The 21088-nt window shown below is 53.4% G+C and overlaps 2 protein-coding genes across 4 annotated transcripts in view; one reads left to right on the forward strand and one right to left on the reverse strand.

The window, feature by feature from the left end:
- SLC6A8 (solute carrier family 6 member 8) overlaps window positions 1-4490 on the forward strand; it is a 9703-nt gene extending 5213 nt beyond the window's left edge. The window contains exons 5-13 of the mRNA XM_003802533.3: window positions 371-505; window positions 596-699; window positions 823-947; window positions 1771-1883; window positions 1984-2121; window positions 2201-2303; window positions 2396-2496; window positions 2569-2739; window positions 3032-4490. Of these exons, the coding sequence (XP_003802581.1) occupies window positions 371-505; window positions 596-699; window positions 823-947; window positions 1771-1883; window positions 1984-2121; window positions 2201-2303; window positions 2396-2496; window positions 2569-2739; window positions 3032-3172 (1131 nt within the window). The 3' untranslated portion in view covers window positions 3173-4490. The remainder of the gene's footprint in view (window positions 1-370; window positions 506-595; window positions 700-822; window positions 948-1770; window positions 1884-1983; window positions 2122-2200; window positions 2304-2395; window positions 2497-2568; window positions 2740-3031) is intronic.
- A 4693-nt stretch (window positions 4491-9183) lies between these two features.
- BCAP31 (B cell receptor associated protein 31) overlaps window positions 9184-21088 on the reverse strand; it is a 32002-nt gene continuing 20097 nt past the window's right edge. For 2 of the 3 annotated variants that reach the window (XM_012813202.2, XM_023508476.1), the window contains exons 5-8: window positions 13516-13651; window positions 12519-12642; window positions 11053-11153; window positions 9471-9646 (exon numbers count right to left, since the gene is read on the reverse strand). In XM_012813202.2, the coding sequence (XP_012668656.1) occupies window positions 9608-9646; window positions 11053-11153; window positions 12519-12642; window positions 13516-13651 (400 nt within the window). In that variant the 3' untranslated portion in view covers window positions 9471-9607. Of the gene's footprint in view, window positions 9647-11052; window positions 11154-12518; window positions 12643-13515; window positions 13652-21088 lie in introns of all 3 variants that reach the window. The other variant, XM_003802535.3, reaches the window with a different exon arrangement.

Below are 21088 nucleotides of genomic sequence, written 5' to 3' on the forward strand. Positions count from 1 at the left end.
GTGATGCCATGGCACTCTGCCCAGGGGGACAGCTTGAGGCTCTGTCTCAAAAAAAAAAAAAAACTCATGTACCCCCAGTCCCTACACCCACCCCCATGTCTTCCTGTCCCCATGTGGACACACTGCAGAAGCTACCTGGACACTGACACTCAGAAGAGAGCACCCAGGGGCTCACACTACCCCTGCAAAACAGCAAAGGCACCTAGGGACCCTGACCCTTCCCAGCCATGGACCTGCCTCTCTGCACTCTGTGCAGCTGGCCTGTGCTGGCTCTGCCCTAGCTTCCTTTAGGGATAGCACAGATGGCTGTGAGGGGTAGTAGAATGAGGGCTAGCGGCTAGGACCAGCCCTAAACAGTCTGACCCCTCAGATCGTGTACTTCACTGCTACATTCCCCTACGTGGTCCTGGTGGTGCTGCTGGTGCGTGGGGTGCTGCTACCCGGGGCCTTGGACGGCATCATCTACTATCTCAAGCCTGACTGGTCGAAGCTGGGATCCCCTCAGGTGAGGAGGCAGTGGCTATGTGACAGGAGGGCAAAGAGGAGATAAACTGGGAGGGCCCTTCATGCCTGCAGCCTGGCCCTTCTCCTCCAGGTATGGATAGATGCTGGGACCCAGATTTTCTTTTCTTATGCCATTGGCCTGGGGGCCCTCACAGCCCTGGGCAGCTACAATCGTTTCAACAACAACTGCTACAAGTAGGTGCCCCAGACCCACCCCAGCCCTGCCCAGACCTGCCCTGGCCCTGCCTGTTCTACCCCAGTCCCTGCCTGGCCATGGGAGGACAGCAGGCAGCCTAACCTATGTCCCCTGCACCCCAGGGACGCCATCATCCTTGCTCTTATCAACAGCGGGACCAGCTTCTTCGCTGGCTTCGTGGTCTTCTCTATCTTGGGCTTCATGGCCACAGAGCAGGGCGTGCACATCTCCAAGGTGGCAGAATCAGGTATGGGCCCCATCCTAAGCCCTGCCCTCAAAGTGGCAGCAGCGGTCCTGACCTACAGCACCCCCATACATGCAAATGGGAATTCTGAAAAGTGAGAGACAGTTGAAACTAAGCTTATCACATCACCCTAGGCCCCAGGCAGGCCTGGCTGAGCAGCAGCTGCTCTCCATCCATCCCCAGGGGCCTTAAGATATGTCTTCATATTGGTCAGAGTGTTGCAGAGGGCAAAGGAAGACCTCCTCCCAGACCTTGCTGCATCATGCTAGGGGTGGGGGGGACCTGTAACCACAGTTGGTGCTAGAGCCTGAGGAGCAGTCTGAGTCACACATCCCACTTGCCCAGGCCCTAGCACAGGATATGCATGGGTTTGCGTGGGCCCAGCCATACCTGCCTGCAAACTGAAAGGCCAGGCTACAGCTCTTAGCCACAGGGTGTCCATATGAGTAGATGTGAGCATGATCGTGGTGGGCAGGGCTCAGGCTGCACACAGGTGAGCGCACAGTCCACCAGGGTCTCACGGGGCCTCAAACTTTTTAAACAGGGGGCCAGTTCACTGTCCCTCAGACCGTTGGAGGGCCAGACTGCGGACCCTAGGATGAGTCGGCTACTAAGCAGGACAGGCAGCAGCGGCAAAAACACCCAGTGGGCTGGATAAATGTCCTAGGTGGGCTGCATGTGGCCCACGGGCCATAGTTTGACGACACCTGGTCTAGAGTAGTAGTTCTCAACCTTCCTGATGCCGCAGCCCTTTAATACAGTTCCTGTGGGTGGGAACCCAAAGGTTGAGAACCCCTGGTCTAGAGCCTGCACCTTTCTCCCACAGGGCCTGGCCTGGCCTTCATCGCCTATCCCCGGGCTGTCACGCTGATGCCTGTGGCCCCACTCTGGGCTGCCCTATTCTTCTTCATGTTGTTGCTGCTCGGTCTTGACAGCCAGGTTTGCAGAGGGGCTTCTAGAACAGGGAGCCAGGGCCAGGTATGGGGAGGTTGGTGGGCAACAAGGGAAGAGGGCCTGGCCTGAGCTGCCTCGGCCACAGTTTGTAGGTGTGGAGGGCTTCATCACTGGCCTCCTCGACCTGCTCCCGGCCTCCTACTACTTCCGTTTCCAAAGGGAGATCTCCGTGGCCCTCTGCTGCACCCTCTGCTTTGTCATCGACCTCTCCATGGTGACCGATGTGAGTGGAGGTGGGGTCTGGCAGCCTTTGGCCTCTGGCTACTATCCACCATCCTCCCTGACCTGGCTCTGTCCCCCAGGGTGGGATGTACGTCTTCCAGCTATTTGACTACTACTCCGCCAGCGGCACCACCCTGCTCTGGCAGGCCTTTTGGGAGTGTGTGGTGGTAGCCTGGGTGTACGGTAGGTCTGGGCTCAATTGCATGGCTGAGGGTGTGGGTGGAGCAGGGGCAGGGGCGCTCCAATGCTGGCCCTCCTGCCTCACTCTGCCCCAGGAGCTGACCGATTCATGGATGACATCGCCTGCATGATTGGGCACCGGCCATGCCCCTGGATGAAATGGTGCTGGTCCTTCTTCACCCCGCTGGTCTGCATGGTAAGGACTGGGCAAGTGGGGCAGAGCAAGCCATGCAGAGGCCCTGCCAACTGTTGGTGTCCTTGTGTACAGGGCATCTTCATCTTCAATGTCGTGTACTATGAGCCGCTGGTCTACAACAACACCTATGTGTACCCATGGTGGGGCGAGGCCATGGGCTGGGCCTTTGCACTCTCCTCCATGCTGTGTGTGCCCCTCCACCTCCTGGGCTGCCTCCTCAAGGCCAAGGGCACCATTGCTGAGGTAAGGCCCCTGTCCTAGCCCTGGCTCTGTAGGTTGTGCTACCATGCCAGAGCCTCTGGCCAGCTTGGACTGGGGTGTGGCAGGAGGAGCAGGGCCCAGCCCCACCTGCCCTTCCCTCTGTGCAAGCATCCATACAGCCCTACTGCCTAGTGTGGGCAGCAGAGCCTGGAAGGCACCCTGGGAGGAGTGGCCTCAACTTGGTGGCAGGTGGTGGGAACTGGAGAAGCAGAGGAAGTTGCCATGGTGACAAGCAAGTGACCCAGGGGATTCAATGTGTCCTCCTGTCCCACAGCGCTGGCAGCACCTGACTCAGCCTGTCTGGGGCCTCCACCACTTGGAGTACAGAGCTCAGGATGTGGATGTCAGGGGCCTGACCACCCTGACCCCCGTGTCCGAGAGCAGCAAGGTCGTCGTAGTGGAGAGTGTCATGTGACAGGCAGCCTGGCTCACATCACCAGCTCACCCTCTGGTAGCCATAGCAGCCCTGCTTTAGCTCCCTGCCCCCCCCCCCGGGGGCTGGCCTTTCCCTGACACTTTCGGGGTCTGCCTGGGGGAGGAGGGGAGGAAGCACCGAGAGTGCTAACTAAAATAACTTTTTCCATTTTTAATAAAACACCAGAAATATCACAATCCACCAAAAATAGATGCCTCTCCCCGCCAGCCCTAGCCAAGTTGGTCCTAGGCCCTCTACCGCCCTGCCCCCAAGGCCATAACCCATCTCCTACCCTTGCCATGCCACCCTGCTGCTTCTCCAGGCTCTGCTCTGAAACACTCCCTTGGGTGGCCCCTCACCCTAGAAGCAGCAGCGGTACCTCGGGAAATGAGGCAGGAAGGTTATAAGTGGGGACGAAGGGAAGCAGCAGAACTGAGGTGAATACTTCAGCTGGGCTAGACCCCTCTCCCAATCCCTATTCTAGAAGCTTAGCGAGCCAGCCAGCAATGGAACCTTCTGGTTCCTGTGCCAATTGCCACCAATGTCAACTGTGTAAGCTTGGGTATGTGTGCACATGTGAGTGAGTATGAAGAGTGTACATAGGTCTCTGTTAGCAAAGGTGAGTACTGGACGTAATCAGTGCCTCTGGCAAAGGAGGCTTGTATTTTGCACATTTTATAAAAACCTGAGGAGACTGAGACTTCTCCTTGTATATTTCTAAAAAGAGAAAAAAGGCCGAACACCCCTGTCCTCAGCACCATCCCTCTCACCCCCTCACCCTCCGCACCTAGCCAAGGAGTGGGAATTTGTAGATTTAATTTTCATAGGTGAAACAAAAGCCTCAAGTGTGAAAGTCTGTAGTGTGGATGTACGTGTGTGGTCCCTGCCCCAGAGTCAGGTGGGGGCCTCAGGGGTCCCCATGCCCTTTGCCCATTATCTGTGCGGTGAGAGTCTGCCAATTCTGTCCTGGGGATCTGGGGCCACTCCCCTGGAACACTCAGGCTTACCCACACCCTGCTGCCTGGGCTGGGCATGATTGCAGCGATGGTAGATGGGCACAACCCAGGGAGAGAACCCAGGCCTGGCTCCCACCTCCAAGCTTATAAGGCTGATGCACTTTCCCTGTAGCAGCTTTCACCCACCTATGTCTATGTCAGGTCCAGTCCTGAGAGAGCTGAGTGGCCCCAAAACAGCTCCCCCACACCAGGGCATAGGCTGGGGGGGTAAGGCTGGGTGAGGGCAGTGGGATTGCAGGGACATTCTTACTGTGCTAAAAAGCCACTGCAAACATAGCAATAAAAACATGTCATTTTCCAAAGGTGGCTCCTGCTGCTGCCTCTGCTTCTCTGGGAGGGGGCAGTGGGTGCAGGAGGTATAGGGGGGGCCTTCCCCCAGCTCCAGCTGCTGCAAGCAGCCAGCATCTGTTCTGAGGGCCTCTGCCAGGTCCAGGAACTAAGAGGGGAGCTAGGCAAGCAGACACAAAGCCTAGTCCTCTGGGAGCTGGCACACTTGGGGAAAAAGGATAACAGGAGCAAATTGAGCAGGGTTGGATGTGGTGTTGTAGGTACTCAAGTCATCAAAAGGTTGTCCCAAAACTGTATCACTGAACAGGTGACCTTCCAAGACATGAAGGAGGTGAATGGGTAGGCCAGGGCCAAGGCAGATCTGGGGGAGGAGGCCACAATGACTCAGAGACAAGGTGGTTTTACCTGGAGCCAGGCTGGTAGCACTGAAGGTGATTTGAAGCCTTGAGATTAAAAACCTATTTTTTAGAGACAGAGTCTCACTTTATTGCCCTTGGTGGAGTGCAGTGGCGTCACAGCTCACAGCAACCTCCAACTCCTTGGCTTACGCAATTCTTTTGCCTCAGCCTCCCAAGTAGCTGGGACTACAGGCACCTGCCATAATGCCCGGCTATTTTTTTGTTGCAGTTTGGCCAGGGCTGGATTTGAACCTGCCACCCTCGGTATACAGGGCCGGCATCCTACTCACTGAGCCACAGGTGTTGCCCATATTTTTTTTTTCTTTTTGAGACAGAGTCACACTGTCGCCCTCGGTAGAGTGCTATGGTGTCACAGCTCATAGCAACCTCAAACTCTTGGGCTTAAGCCATTCTCTTACCTCAGCCTCCCAAGTAGCTGGGACTATAGGCACCCACCACAACGCCCAGCTGTTTTTTGTTGTTGTTGTAGTTGTCATTGTTTAGCTGGCCCAGGCTGGGTTCAAACCCCCCAGCCCCAGCGTATGTGGCCAGCGCCCTAACCACTGCTTCTGCTCCATAGGGCGCTATGGATACTAAGCCTAAAAACTTATTTTGAAGGTGGAGCCAACAAAGGTCCTGGGTGAATAGGATGCAGGACTCAAAAGAGACAGTGAGGAGGATGCAGCCTGGGCAGGAAGAGGATGAGGAGAGGACATTAGGAGTAGCTGTGCATGTGTTGTGTAGGAAGTATCACCCAAGTGGAGATACCTAGTAGGCAGGTGGACAAGGGAGTCTGGAGTTCTGGAAGGGTCTGGCCTGCAGACAGAACTTTGCAAGTTCTCACCACGTACAGACAGCACTGAAAGCCTGAGTTCACACAGGAAGGCACCAGGAGACATCGAGAGAGGGGCTTGAGCTCTGAGCCTTGAGGAGCTGGCAAAGGGCTGAGAGGAAACCTGAGTGCCTGGGGACATCCACCAAGGGTCAAGGAGTGGGAAGTGATCAGCTGTGTCAGGTGCTGCTGCTGGGCAAGGACACTAGATGCTGGCTAGGTCTGGCAGAGTTAACAGACACTGGACAAGAGCGGCATGGGTAGAAGGGTGCAAAAGCTAGAGTAGTAGTCTACTCTAGAAGACTAGAGTAGAATTAAGAAAGAAGGGCAGCCAGATGTGGTGGCTGTGCCTGTAGTCCCAGCTGCTTGGGAGGCTGAGGCGGATCACCACAACCCAAAAGTTGGAGGCTATAGTGAGCTGTGATCACACCACTGTACTCTAGCCTCGGCCACAAAGCAAGATCCTGTCTCTTAAGAAAAAAAAAAAAAAGCAAAGGAAAGAAGGGATAGAAGCAGCCTGCTTGTCCATGGAGGAAAGAATGGACAAACAAAATGTGGTCTCCCCAGGCAGTGGGATGAGATTCAGCCTTAATGAGGAAGGAGAAGCTGATAGTGCTTCAGCATGGCTGACCTTGAGGACAACATGCTCAGTGACATGAACCAGTCACAGAAGGTCAAACACTGTAAGGTCTCCCCCCCCCACCCCGTGTGTGGGACCACAGATGACAGCGGCCCAATCCATAGAGACAGACAGTGTAGTGGCAGATGCCAAGGGATGGGGGAGGGGTGGGAATTGGGTGTTTGGTGGGACAGCTTCGGTTTGGGAAGAGGAACAAAGACAGTGGATCGATAGTGGAGATGGCTGCACGACACCATGAATGTGATGAATGTCACCAGGCTGTGCACTTGAACATGGCTAACGTGGGACATTTTATGTGATGTGTTATATTTTACCACAATAAAAAGAGGAACTAGAGATAGTAAGTACACTGGTCCTTGGAGGAGTACAATCTCATGTATATGACAGTATGTACCCATTTAGGAGGAGCATGCCATGGGCATAAGGACTGCCCAAGGACAGAGCAGGAAGCACAGTCACCAGCTGGGGCAGACGTTGGGGGATGTCAAGGAACAGGTACTCACTCTGAAGACGAACCTGGGCAGAGGGGTGGGCGATGCCACTCAGAAAAGTGACAGTTTGAGCTGCTCAGCTCGTCCTTTCCTGGAGTATTTGAGAACATTCAGAGTACCCACTCCTTAGCTGGCAACATCCCCTCAACTTCTAGGGCCAGGGGTGGGCTCTGACTTGGAATACTATCACCAAGAACTCAGAAACACATGGACCAGACAGGGAACTGAGGAAGGACAGCAGGTGTGAAGTCTCACCCTGGCTCCACCTTTGCCCTCCATAAACATCTGCTACCACCAGGCCTGCAGTTCCCAGGGCTCCCCTCTGTTGGCAGGTTCCAAATCTACAGCCTGGCTGCAGAGATCCAACTCCAGACCCCCAACACAACCAGGTCTCTGTGTAGATGACAGCCACCCTCTGCCGTTCTCACCATTGGGCTAAACGTTCCCCAAACCACCGACCATTATGCCACCAAACACACGAACACTGACATTACAAGAAGGAACTCCACATAGGCAGGCCATTTGGACTGGGCCCTAAAGTACTAGGACATGGCACCTGTGTAAGGGGTTAGGAGTTGGCAGTCTCTGCCCTCAAGCTGCTTACAGTCTAGCAGAAGATGGGCAGGAAAATGAATTAGCATGGCCATGGGTATGGACAGCCCAGAATACCAAAGCTACTGGAGAAAAATGCAGCTAGCAGGTGTGTTCCCAACATATTTCCTGCAGGCAGCCCTCCAGTCAAGCCAGGCATGGACCTTGCTTTCCATCTATGAGCCTATGACACCCCCCCATCCTGTCACTGTCCTGTCCCCCACTAGACAGGGCATTCCAAAAGCTGGCCTTGTGTAGCTTTTTTTGCACTGCCTGGCCCAGGGCCTGGGAAGAATGGCAGAAGAGGCTGTCTGGGCTGGCAGGGAAGCACCCATAAGCACGATGATTTGGACTTTAGCCTTTAGAAGCTCAGAGAACAGCGAGCTCAGGGAGGCCTCAGGGAATTAAGGAATACTTCCTGGAAAAGTATGATCAGCCTGGGCGGCACTTGTAGCTCAGTGAGTAGCATGCTGGCCCCATATACAGATGGTGGTGGGTTCAAACCCGCCCTGGCCAAACTGTAACAAAAAATAGCCAGGCACTGTGGCAGGCGCCTGTAGTCCCAGCCACTTGGGAGGCTGAGGCAAGAGAATCACCTAAGCCCAGGAGTTGGAGGTTACTCTGTTGCCACGGTGCTCTACAGACGGCAACAGAGTGAGACTCTGTCTTTTTAAAAAAAAAAAGTATGATTAGCCTTCAGCCTTGACCTAGCAACTAGAGGCATCACCTGTATGCCCCTTTCTGCCACCAGATACCACCTCTCAGGCTATCTGGAAAGGGACAGAATTTATGAGGCAACTGTACTCTGAGCGTAAGGGCGGGCAATGGGACACTAGGGAAAGCAATCACCAGCTTGGGCCCAGACTCCAACTCAAGGATGGCTAGCCAACAGCCACCCTGCCAAGTGTCAACATCTTCAGGGGTAGCACCCAATTCCAAAAGACATCTCTAACCTGCTTCCCAGTCCATCCCTCCTTCCCAGTCTTCGTGCAGATACCAGGTATAGTGGAGACCCTAAAAGATATAGGGCTGTCAGGGACAGGCAGAGAACAATACACCAGTACTGTGTTGGGGACAGGAGCCATTTTCCTCATGCTCTGGCTAGATAGCAGCAATGTGGGGTCTGAGCCCCAAGTGCCAAGTGGGAAGCCCTAGCTTCAAGAGACAACAGCTAGCCAGCAAGGGGAGGGGAGTGGCAAGCACACACCCAGCACCCTGCCTAGCACATTCTCAGGGGTTGGAGGCAATAGGGGGTCCCCAAACCATTCACAGCCCCTCTCTACTCCGTAACTCCGCACCAGGCCAGCTCTAGGTCAATGCCAAGGACGAGTCTCCTCTCCCAGCTGGCATTAGTCAGAGGTCATCCTGTAAACTTTCAGGAGGGGGTGGGGCAGGGAGTGACTGGTGGCACTCAGCCACATTTCTGTCTGTCCCAAATATGATGAACAGGAACTCAGTGAAGGCAGGGGAGTCTGCCACCCGGAAGCCCCACTGTTTTACTGATCCTCCTAAGCTGCCACTCCCCAGGAAGACAGATAGGACAGACACTTCTTAAGTGGCCCTAAAGTAGGGCTTGGCCCAGGAAGCAGGAAAGGCAAAGAGGGCAGGGCCTTCAAGGGCTGCTGAACCTGGCCATTAGGGGTTGGAAGAAGTTGAAGGACCCTGGGAAGGTCACCTGCCCACACCTTCTTAGCCACTCAGGAGCTTCTAGGAGGAAGGATAGACCCTCCCCACACAATCCAAGTTACACAGGAGCACCATGTGCACATCATTACAACCTTTATTGCCCCCAAGAGAAAATGGACTCTGCCTGCTTCACCCACCCTCCTGCAGGACCAAAGAAAACATCAACACAGCAAAACAAACAGGGGGCTCACCCCATAGGGGGCATGCCCTGCTGCAAGAGCTTCTACCTGCCTTCCATACTCTTAGGAATGGAAGCTAGGCTGGGCTAGGCAGGACAACAGCAAACTCATTCTGAACTTGCTGAACACGTGGCAGTCAGGTCTCCGTGGTGTGTGGGGAGAGTGGAGAGGAGCCAAGATGACAAGCTAGAAGCTATGGGAGGGAGTGGGAGAGCAGAGGGAGGGACTGAAGGACCGCAGGGAGCGGCCAGCTGCCAGGCTCTCAGGAAGCAGTGCCAGGTGGAAGCTGCTGCAGGCAGGGGAGGAAGGAGCCCTCATTCCTCCTTCTTGTCCGTGGGGCCATCTACCACAGCCTGGAAAGGGACAGAAAGCCCATAGTAGTAGGCGGGCAAGACCCACTCTTCTCCTTTAACCTTTAGCACCATGACCCAGAGGCCCAGCTCAGCTCCCTTCTCCACTCATGACAGGTATCCAGAGGAGCGAGATGAAGATAGCCAGGACCTACCTGGGAGCTGGGCCCTATGGGGGGGAACAGCTGGGCATTCAAGTCCCATGCAAGACGCACTTGAGTCCCTCACCCACTGTGACCTACAGGTCCCCTCAAACTCAAGTCCTCCCTAGTGAACCTGTCCTATGATCCTTTTTTTTTTTTTTTTTGAGACAGAGTCTCAAGCTATTGCCCCTAGGTAGAGTGCCATGACATCATAGCTCATAGCAACCTCCAACTCTTGGGCTCAAGTGATCCTCTTGCCTCAGTTTTTTTTCTATTTTAGTAGAGATGGGGTCTCACTTTTGCTCAGGGTGTCTCGAACTCATGAGCTCAAGCTATCCATCGGCCTTAGCCTCCCTGAGTGCTAGGATTACAGGCATGAGCCACCGTGCCCAGCCCTATGACCCTTCTTCCCCACCTGCTGTGGTGACCAAATTTGGGCCACCAAGCACCAAAGCAAGTTGTCTGAACTGAGGGGGGTTTACCTCATGCTCAATTTCGAGACCACCCAAGCTGACAGATGCAGCCTGGCATTCCCAAGTTAGTCTGAGGACTCACACCAGGCTGGGTAGGTGAGTAAGGTGGCCTTTGATGCTTGTTCTCACTTGCCTGGGGATCTTTGTCCATGTCAACCCCTAGCCCATGGCACAGCCCTCTAGAAGAAAAGACCAGCACCTGGTCCTAGGGTTTCCCCTGCATGTCTATTTTTTTTGTTTGTTTTTAAGGGACAGAATTTCACTTTCTCGCCCTTGGTAGAGTGTCATGGCATCACAGTTCACAGCAACCTCCAACTCCTGGGCTTAAGCGATTCTCTTGCCTCAGCCTCCCAAGTAGCTGGGACTACAGGCGCCCACCACAATGCCTGGCTATTTTTTTGTTGCAGTTTGTAGTTTTTCAAACCTGCCACCCTTGATGTATGGGGCTAGTGCCCTACTCACTAAGCTACAGACGCCACCCATACATGTTATCTGTACTTAATGGGGCCCCAAAGTATGGACTGAGGCTGGGCACTGTTCATGGCCATCTTGGCAACTGCCTGCCATCCACTGCTAGGCCACACCTCTCCTACCCACATGAAGAGTTCTGTGAAGGGTTCTGCTCAATAGGCTCTCCTCTAGGCCAGGAGGTGGCAAAGCAAAGCAGGGGAGAGCACAGTCAATAGGCCCCCAGGTCTCTCTCCCTACACACAGGGGATGCCCACACCCACAGCTTCCCCCACAACCCACCACCTCTCCTCCCCACAACCCACAGCAGGCCACGAGGGCTGACCTGCAGCTTCGCATGCTCCTCCAACAGGCGATCATACTCCTTGGTGAGGCCCTGAGACTGCTTCCGCATTGCCATAGCCTCATTTTCAGCTCTCTCTAATTCTGGAAATAATGCAAATGTTAAAGAAAATGGACCTTTAAAAGTCCGGAATTAGGGTAAAAAACCTACTTGCTTGAGATACCAGAACTGTCCCTGAATCTGTCTCAGATGAGGCTGCGCAAGAAACCACTGCTCTAAATGCGGCTCTGCCTTTGCAGCCCCCCACAGCCGGGGGAAGAGCTAACCAAAATACAGAGAACCTCCTTGGTCTCTTTGTTTGTTTGTTTGACTTTTTCCCTTTTTTTTGGGGGGGGGGGGGGAATGCAGTGGTGTCATCCCAGCTCACTGAAACCTCAAACTCCTAAGCTCCAGTGATTATCCTGCCTCAGCCTCCCCCCTCCTGAGTAGCTCAGACTACAGGCGCCCAACAGTAGAAAACTCAGCTAATTTTTCTATTTTTGGTAAAGATGGGGGTCTCACTCTTCCTCATACTGGTTTTAAACTCCTGACTTCAAGTGATCCTCCCTTGTTGGCCTCCCAGAGGGCTAGGATTACAGGCGTGAGCCAGTGGGCTGGGCCAGCCTTGGTCTTTTTTTTTTTTTGGAAACAGTCTCACTATGTTGCCCTTGGTAGTATGCACTGGCATCACAGTTCACAGCAATCTCAAACTCTTGGGTTTAAGCGATTCTCTTGCCTCAGCCTCCCAAGTAGCTGGGACTACAGGCGCCGCCACATAACCTGACTATTTTTCTGTTGTTGTTGTTGTTACAGTTGTCATTGTTGTTTAGTTGACCTGGGCCAGGTTCGAACCTGCCACCCTCGGCGTATGTGGCTAGCACTGTAACCACTGTGCTACAGGCACCAAGCCAGCCTTGTTCTCTTTAATGGGGGAGAACCCCAGTAGTTCTTAGGAGTGACCTTCAGGGAGGCTGGAAACAAAATCCCAGCCTCAAAGCAAGAACCCTAGTGACAGCTTGCTGAAGAGTGGCAGCCAAAGCCCATGGTGCTGGGTAAGAACACTCCAGACTTAAGTCTGCACTAGCAGGCCAATTCAGAGTTGGTTTAGATTTCCAAAACAAAACTACCATGAATTCCCATCCACTCCCTTCCTGAACGCCACTCCGAAAACTCCTTACTCTCAGCTCCAAGGCCACTCTCAGCAGGAGAGCCCCAGTGTACACTGTTGCACACTGGGTAGCTAAAGGCCTGGCCCCGCTGCAGCTGGGGTTCCTCCTGGGCCCTGCTCAAACCACTTAGCCCCACATGGCCGCACTGGGGCTCAGAGGCATAAGGTGCTCTCTGTTTCCACCTAGTCCTTGAGCTTGTGAGGGAGGTTTGTTGCTAATTTTCTGGCACAAGACAGGCAGCCGCAGGCAGTAGAGGTTCCAACTCCCAAGGCTGGAGGTGCACACAGGGACCACTCTCACTTTGCTTAGTGCTAGCCAGCTCATCCTTTAGCTTCTTCAGGTCAGCCTTGAGGTTCTTGTTCTCCTCCTCCAGCTTCACCTCCATGTCCCTGACATCCAACTTGCCTCGGTCAACACCAGCTCCCTAGGAAAAGTGCCAAGGACCATGGTTACTAAGGAGGGAGAGAGAGAGAAGCCACTCTGTCCCCCACCCCCACCCCAGTGAGCTATAGTTCCTCAAGCTGCCCTGGGCACCTGCCCCTTCAGAAATGCCAGCATGGAACTGAGCCACTGCTTGCTCCCAGCAACCAGGCAAAGGCCAGGGTGTGGCTGCCCCCTGAGGGCAAGGGGAGGGCCAATGAGGCCACCTGCTGAGCTCCCAGGCATATGCCTGGCCTGCCCTGGCCCGCCCTGGCCCCTGGCCCTGCTCCTTCCTCAGCAGCAAGGCAAAGCAGTCCCACAGAGTTTACCAGGCCATCCAGTGACTCCTATTCCTTCCACATTCCTGCAGCCTGGTAGCCCCTGCCTCTCTCTCACCTCTGACTCCAAACCCAGCTGCTTCCTCCTGAGCCTGGCTCACACCTTACCTCCTGTCAGGCCTTCCAGGACTGGCCAACCCTGTCCCTGCCTCTTCCCCAGCACTGAGAGATGCACTAGACGGTGGGTTCCTGAAGGGCTATGGCCAGGAGCAATCTTCTGGAGCACAAGGGCCTAGAGCTCACCTAGGAGTCATTTTGTTCAGGGAAAAGTCTGACTGGAAGCAGTGGATGTTCAAGAGAGCAGCAATAACACCCCCTTCTTTTCCACGTCCTTAAGAGCTAGAGGAGGGTGTCATTGTTGCTCTGGATCCTTCCACATAAACACCTCCAGTGGGCACACCTCCCCATACCAAGGACTTCCCCTTTGTGCCTCCACCGAGCCTAATATGTTACAATGACCACTGGGGCCCCTAAAGAATATGGCTGCCATGGTATGACCCCAGGGCATGCCATGGTGGGGTCAGGAAAGTAGGGCTCACTTTCTTTAGCTGGTCATTCTCCTCCATGTACTTCTTGGCTGCCTCACTGGCACTCTCTGCTTGCTTCTTAAAGGCTTCATTGGAGGCCAGCAGTGTGGCTTGCTGGGAGATGAGTGTCACCAGGCGTCTAAGCAGGCTACAATTGTTGCCAAAAAGAAGGAAGAAGTGAGAAAAGAGCAAAACAGCTGCTGGTGAAACTTCTCCTGGTTGCTCCCCACCCCATGTCTGTCTCCAGCCTGGACCTGTCCTCTTGCCAGGGCGGCCAAGCAAGAGACTACCAACCTGGCTCCAGCAACACATGGGGAAAGGTAGAGCCTGGGAGCCACCCTCTGCGACTCTGAATGGCCACCCTTAGCTTTGGGATGTTTCAGGGAGGGGCTGGAAGCAAGAGCCTGGGGATACCAGGGTAGGGCCTACATAGAGTACAAGGTCCCAGAACTCCAGAACTTTCCAGGTCAGGTCCTGGACGTGCCAGACAAGCCACGGCATCCTCTTCCCTGCGAGGCCAGGCTTGCCTTGATAAAGTAACAATAGAGGCTCATAATCCCAAGTACTTCCCACATGCCAGGCCAAATCCTCATGTATACCTGACCAGGCAGCTACTATGTATCACTGTTCCCCTTTCACAGAGTAAGACACCAAGGCAACTTGTCCAAGGTCAAAAGCCAGAAATGGACATGGATGGAATTCTACCTCCTGTCTCACTCCAAAGTCTGAGATTGGAACCACGCAGCCAACAGCTCTCAGGCCCTGACATAAGACAGAAATGAGTGTCCTCTACCCAGTCCCCTCCCAAGCCCAACACACAGGTAGCTGCCAGGACACAGCTGTTAAGTAACAGCACCCCAATTGAGGTCTTCTTGGATTGGTGGGTACAGAAAATGAAGAATGACGATATAGGCATACAGTGCTTGTCTGAAGCAGCCAGAAGAGAGAGGCAAACAGGTAGCAGTGGTGGCAGATGCTGGGCCTAAAGCAGAGGAAATGGCAGCTTCATTTCACTAGGTCCACCCTTGCCCTGAGTTGTCAGCTGGCAGGGAGGGAGGAGAAAAGGACTCTTTCAAACAGTCAGAACAGTTTAAGGGGTACTTTCTCCACACACCTCAGAAAAGGACCCAGTCCCACCATGACGTTCAGAGTAAGGCAAAGCGCGTACTGGATCCTCGGGGAAGGAACCAATCTGATTAGTCCGCGACACTTCAACAACAGAGTGTTGGCTCAGAAGTACGGAAGCGGCCAAGGCCTGCTCCAGCCTACTCCCTCTCTCCCTGCCAAACTTCCACAGCCTCTGCTCCTCTCCAGCCCAGAAGAGCCAGGGGAGTGGAGAGCAACCAGGTTGCCACCTTCCTGGCCCAAGCTCTCTAGGGCTGCAGCACCAGGGGTGGGAGATACCACTGTGGTTCCTCACAGAAGCTCTCAAGGGCCCCTGGTGACACCAGGAAAGCCAGGCTGTTGACTCCTGGCAGGAGAGGAGAGTTTCCAGTGACATGTGCTCTCTAAAATTAGCGGCCCAGGACCTCGTGGTCGAAGGCTCAGGTTTCCCTGCCTCAGCCCCCAGCTGCCCACCAGCCTGCCCCCCACTGGGCTGGAGCCCTGAAAGTGAAGGGAGCTCCTGAGCACCCCCAAAAGACAAGAGAAAAGCAATGTACCTGACATGTCAGCATGGGCCGGAGTCACTGGGAGGCCTAGTAAGGAAGGCAAGTCTGACTAAGCCCCAGCCTCCAGCACAGAGCTCTTGGCTCCTGCAGTGCTCAGCATGTGGAAGAGGCCCACTCCTCTCAGCTGGAAATGGGTGGGGGCACACATGCCACCTGGTGGTAGAGATGGGGCCTGTGGATACTGTGGGGACCCAGTGAAGACAAGGTGGCAAGGTCAAGGGTTACCTTATGCTCCCCAACACCAGATCAGACATGAGTGCCGAGGGCTGTCACCCTGACTGTGCACGGAGACCAGGCCCAGGGATATGGCTAATACCACCAACACCTCACTGGTGGCAGTGGCAATAATGGCAATGGCAGCATAGCAGTGGCCCAGCTCCACTCAGTGCAGTCCCACGCCTTCCCTGGCTATTAAGAGGCAGAATTTCGGCTCGGCACCTGCGGCTCAAGTGGCTAAAGCGCTAGCCACATACACCTAAGGTGGCGAGTTCGAATCCAGCCTAGGCCTGCCAAACAACGATGGCTGCAACCAAAAAATAGCCAGGCGTTGTCGCAGGCACCTGTAGTCCCAGCTACTTGGGAGACTGAGGCAGGAGACTCACTTGAGCCCAAGAGTTGGAGGTTGCTGTGAGCTGTGATGCCATAGCACTCTACCCAGAGGGACAGCTTGAGGCTCTGTCTCAAAAAAAAAAAAAAAGAGAGAGAGAGAGAGGCAGAGTTTCCGAGGTGGGCCAGGGTGCACAGCCCCAGCCCAGGCCGTCAGTCAATGGCCTGCGAACAATCAGGATCTCCCCTCAGCTGGGTCCTGGGCCCAGTTCCTCTTGCCCACTCCCACAGTGCCTTCTCACCGGACTTGCAAACTCCCCCAAAAGTACATCCCAGCCCCAAGAGTTCTCTCTCACAGCTTCCAGGTACTGTCTTCCCCTTGCTGGAGCTGTGCCAACGCAACCTAAGACAGATAATTCTCCCCCAATCCACCTGCTGCCCCACCCCCAAAGAACCTCACCCCTCAATCACCTCATCCTGAAATCACTACACTCAAGACTGTTGTCTCCTCCCTCTCATCCATTCCTCAATCTACTCTGGTCAAGGCCTGCCTTGGCCAAGCCACCAGCAGGGACACCAGTGATCTCCTAACTACTCAACCCAGCAACCACTCAAGAGTCCTCATGCCACTCTGGCTGCTGACAGGTCACCCTTACGGTGCCTCCTCTGCAACTGTAACAGCTCCTATCACTGCCTGGTCATTTTGTTCCCTGAGGTCTGCACTCCTCAGCTGGCCCCCATACTTGCCTCCTGGCAACCTCATCCCTGAAAGGGCTTCAGCTGCAGCCCAGACTTACTCCCAGCCACCTACTAAATGTCAGCTCCTGGATGTCCTGAGACATATCCAAACTCAACTTGTCCCTTAGGCTGCCTGACCTGACCATTCCCTATACCCTCTGCTGTGATGGCAGGTAGGCAAGCCACCTTGGACCCCCTCATTATGGCCTCCCAGCCCCAGTTAGTGCTACGCACATCAATGCCAACTAGACTTCCCACTAGTACCCCCACTGCCAGTGCCAACTCCCTCTCTACAGCCACATGGCTTTCCCACCCACCCGCAGAGCAGGCCAAAGCTGACCATTATCACTCCACTCAACCCATCTAATGCCAGCACACAGGCCCTGTATAAGCTAGTTCTTCCTCCTCACTAAATACATGGTCCTCTGCTCTAGTAACACCAACCCCCATCATTCTTGGAACACATGCCAGATTCTGCACAGCACTTCTCCAAGTCTGAATGTCCTTTCTACCCAGCTTGACTTTCACCTCCCTACCCCCAAGGGAATTCCCCTATGGAGCCTCCCACAGTAGCCCTTTGCCCCTCTGTTCCCTGTGCCCGTATCACCTGTTTACTCATCTGCCCCACTCAGCTGGTAGTGCCCTGAGGCTGGGCACTACACCTTCATTTCCAGATACCCATACCAGGCACATTGAAAAGGGGCCTTCTAGATGACTTAGTCCTACTCCCAAGAGAAGCAGCACTCCCTAATAGTTGAGGGGACCAACTGGGAGGCTACAGGTCAGGCCTGGGTGGAATTACCCTAGATCCAGCTTGCACCTGTGTCCACTTGGGGGCCTGGGACCAATGGCTGCATAGGTGGACATAGAGTATGCCAGTAAGAGGAGTTAGCAACAGAGAATATGGAAGATGGCAGCAGGGAGGTGCCATCTTAAGACCCATCTTAATGAGCAAGCCAGGCTTATAGCTGCAGCGACAGCTGAGAAGGCACATGGGGAAAACGATTCATCACCACAAGATGAAGGCAGACCCGAGAGCTCTGGCCTCTGTGTTCTCAGCCTACTCTTTCAAGGCCACGGCAACACAGGCCAGGGCCTTTTCTCTCCTTCTTTTTTTGAGTCTCAAAAAGTCACCTGCATGTGACTTTGTTTCCTTTCTGTTCTCTGTGCCTTGATCATCTGCTCACTTGTCTATCACCCTGGGTAGAGTGCTGTGATGTCATGGCTTACAGCAACCTCAAACTCAACTCCCGAGCTCAAGCAATCCTCATGCCTCAGCCTTCCAGAGCAGCGTGAGCCACCACGCCTGGCCTAGCTAGACCCTTCTCAATGGGTTCACAAGCATTTGCCAGAATTCTAGGTTTTCCTGTTCTCTCTCACACCAGGCCACACAGCCAGATCCCACTCCAAACCACAGTCCTCTCAATGAGCCCACCACCCCCATTCCACCCCCAAGCACACTAACTAGACCTTTTGTCTGCTCCTCATTCTTGGCTATTCACTTATGAACAACAGGTGAGAACCTAAGAGCCAAAAGAATGTCCTAGCTAGATAGAGGGTTGTCCCTGACAAAATGGCCAGTTAAACAGATCTAATAAACGAGGGAAAAGCCAGTGAGCAAAACTTAATAGAGCACAGATGTGTGTCCTTGGCAGACAAATGTCAGCACTAAATAACTGAATCTGATACGGCTTTTTGGTAGAATGTTCTTGGACATGGAGCAGGGTGTCATGCTTTCATAGAAGGCTGAGTAAGCCAGAGAAAGCAAGAGAAACAGGCTCTACGGACTCTAGAGAAACATGGTCAGTTATGCCAAGCAGAGAGAAAAGATGGCTTACTCATGCTTTTCATCAACCCTGTCTTTCCCTGAGTGAAGAGAGGGAGGAAGTTTTGGTTTGAACAAGAGGTGGGAAAGAAGCTGGTCCCAACCAAAAGGTTCTATGGAGCGGCCACCCCACCCTCCCTGCAGGTGAACCAGGTAAGCTGGGTCACTCAGCCCTCACCATATCCCTGCAGGGACATGCTGTGCACACATAGCTCTCTCCTCTGCCCTGGGCAAGCAGGAAGCTGGTGTCCCAGCGCCACCTGCTGACTCTCCAGGCCTACCACAGCCTGGGGGAACCCTGTGTGGACTCTGGGTGTGCACACCCCAACTGCTGGAAGAGGAACTGGGGCAAGGAAACAAAGCTAGCCAATGGCCCAGGAGAGGATTCAGGTGAAGAACGCTAACACCTTGATGGAAGTGTTTCGGATTGTGTGTGAAAACACCACATTGTACCCCAGAAGTGCATTAATGTACATAGTTACCATTCAATTAAAAAAATAAATAAATAAAATACATTCTAAAAATAAAAAAAGAATACTAACACCAGCATCTCAGCTACCCTGGGCACGTAAGCATCCCCTAAAGGGCCTGGAGTCAGGAAAAGGAGGCAGCAAAACAGCATCAGCTAAATTAAGAAAAGACCTAGGAGGCCGAGGCAGGTGAATTGCCCTGAGCTCAGAGGTTCGAGACCAGCATGAGCCAGAGTGAGACCCGTCTCTACCAAATAATTGCCAGGCGTTCTGGCAGGCACCTGTAATCCCAGCTACTTGGGAGGCTAAGGCTAGAGAATCACTTAAACCCAAGGACCCAGGGGTTGGTGGAGGTTGCTGTGAGCTATGATTCCATGTACTCTACTGAGGGTCACAAAGTGAGACTGTGTCTCCATAGGAAAAAAAAAGAAAATGAAAGCAAAATTTAAAAAATTAATTAAGAAAAAGAAGGAAGGTCACTGCTGAGGGCTGCCCCAAGTCCATTGTGGCCTAGCTTTTCAGCCTTCCTTTTAGCCTTCGAGAACAGATATTACAACCGAAAGGGGTGCTGGCAGGGGTAATGTGGGCTACTTCAAATGCACACATGCCTGGCAGTAGCTCCAACCAACAACCCAGATGGCGCTCACTGTCTGCAGGTAGTGATACCAGCATAGAAGAGTCAGGGCTGGTCAGGCACCTACCCTCCTTCCTTCCTGTGTTGAGGAGAACATGTAATGCAGACAAGCTGTGTTTTGGGGATTTTGTTGTGCTTCTTCCTTAAAACCAACCATCTGAGGGGTTTTGGGTAAGTTTGGGGACAGAACTTAGGCAAACATATCCCACAATTAGCTGACTCAACCTAAAAAGAATACTGATGGCCTGCCTACCTTGCTACTGAAAAAGTAACCTTTAAGGTAGTAGGAACAGACAAGTTATCAGCCCCCTATCTTCCTGGCATTTGGCCAAGGAAGCCCATCTCTCTCTCACACACACCACCAAGTGTCCAGCAGAGTGAGGGCTGTGCTCAGAGCCCTGGGGAGGACTAATGCAAAGGACAAGTGTGGGCTCCGTAACATGGTCCAATGCAGTGGCCTTTTCCACTGAAATTCATTCAGGGAACTGATGAGGAACACTTGGTCCCCAGTCACTGTAGTACCCTGCTCTCCTGCTCCTGCCACCCTGCATCTTGGCCCACAGAGGCTGTGATCCTTGGGCACTCAGAGAAGTGCCCTGATGCTAGGACATCAAGCTTTTAAAGGCTCTTGCTACAGGAAGAAAGGAAGCTTGCTTACTCAGCATTGCGTCCAAAAGGAGCTCATTCAGTTTTTAGTGAAAGGAAGAGAATACTTTGGCCCAAATTCAGTAGCTGAGCAGACAATCTCTATGTTTCAAAGAAACTGACACTGGTCCTGATGTGCATCAGACAGTTCTTCTTTGGCTATTCATAGGTTAAATCCACTTTATCAGAGCTCCTCCAAGGCCTCCCTTAGTGAAGATGAAGCATCCAAAGGGGCCAGACATTGTGGCTCATGCCTGTAATCAAAGCAGTCTGGGAGGGGGGGACTGTTTGAGCTCAGGAGTTGGAGACCAGCCTGAGCAAGAGTTGAGACCCCCATCTCTACTAAAAATTTAAAAATGAGCCAGGTAATAGGGCACACACCTATAGTCCCAGCTACTCAGGAGGCTGAGGCAGGAGGATGGCTTGAGCCCAGGAGTTTGGGGTTGCTGTGAGCTAACATTGCTATGATCATGCCACTGCACTCTAGCCTGGGCAACAAAGATGCTTGTCTCAATTTAAAAAAAAAGCACTCAAAAGGATACTGGCACCTACTATACCCTGCTGTGCAATCCTGGTGGGGAGTCTAGAGATCAGTGTAGCTCCCAAAGAGGCTCTTGCCCAATGCCTAGATCTCAGCGCTACTCTTAATTTCTTACGTGGGTTAGAAAAGGGTTGTAGCCAACAGATGCACAGATAGATGGAGAGAGAACAAGTGGAAGTGAAGTCCACAAAATGTCGCTGCTTGGCCTTCTACAGTAGTGACCTGCAGTCCTAGCTGCATGGGAGTCACCAATTACATTGCCTTACTCTGGGAAAGCCTGGGTGTCAGAAATTTAACTCCCTAGTTACCATACCTAATTACTACTGTAGACAAACTAATAAACTTTAACAAAAAATAAGGCAATAAGGGGAATGTGGACAGTCACTAAACTTTTATGTCATTAAAGAATTATTGGGGGCTCGGCGCCTGTGGCTCAAGCAGCTAAGGCGCCAGCCACATACACCTAAGGTGGTGGGTTCGAATCCCCAGCCCAGGCCCGCCAAACAACAATGATGG

The sequence above is a fragment of the Otolemur garnettii genome, unplaced genomic scaffold (assembly GCF_000181295.1).
Source record: "Otolemur garnettii isolate 467f Iridium unplaced genomic scaffold, OtoGar3 scaffold00249, whole genome shotgun sequence".
Taxonomy (NCBI): Eukaryota; Metazoa; Chordata; class Mammalia; order Primates; family Galagidae; genus Otolemur; species Otolemur garnettii.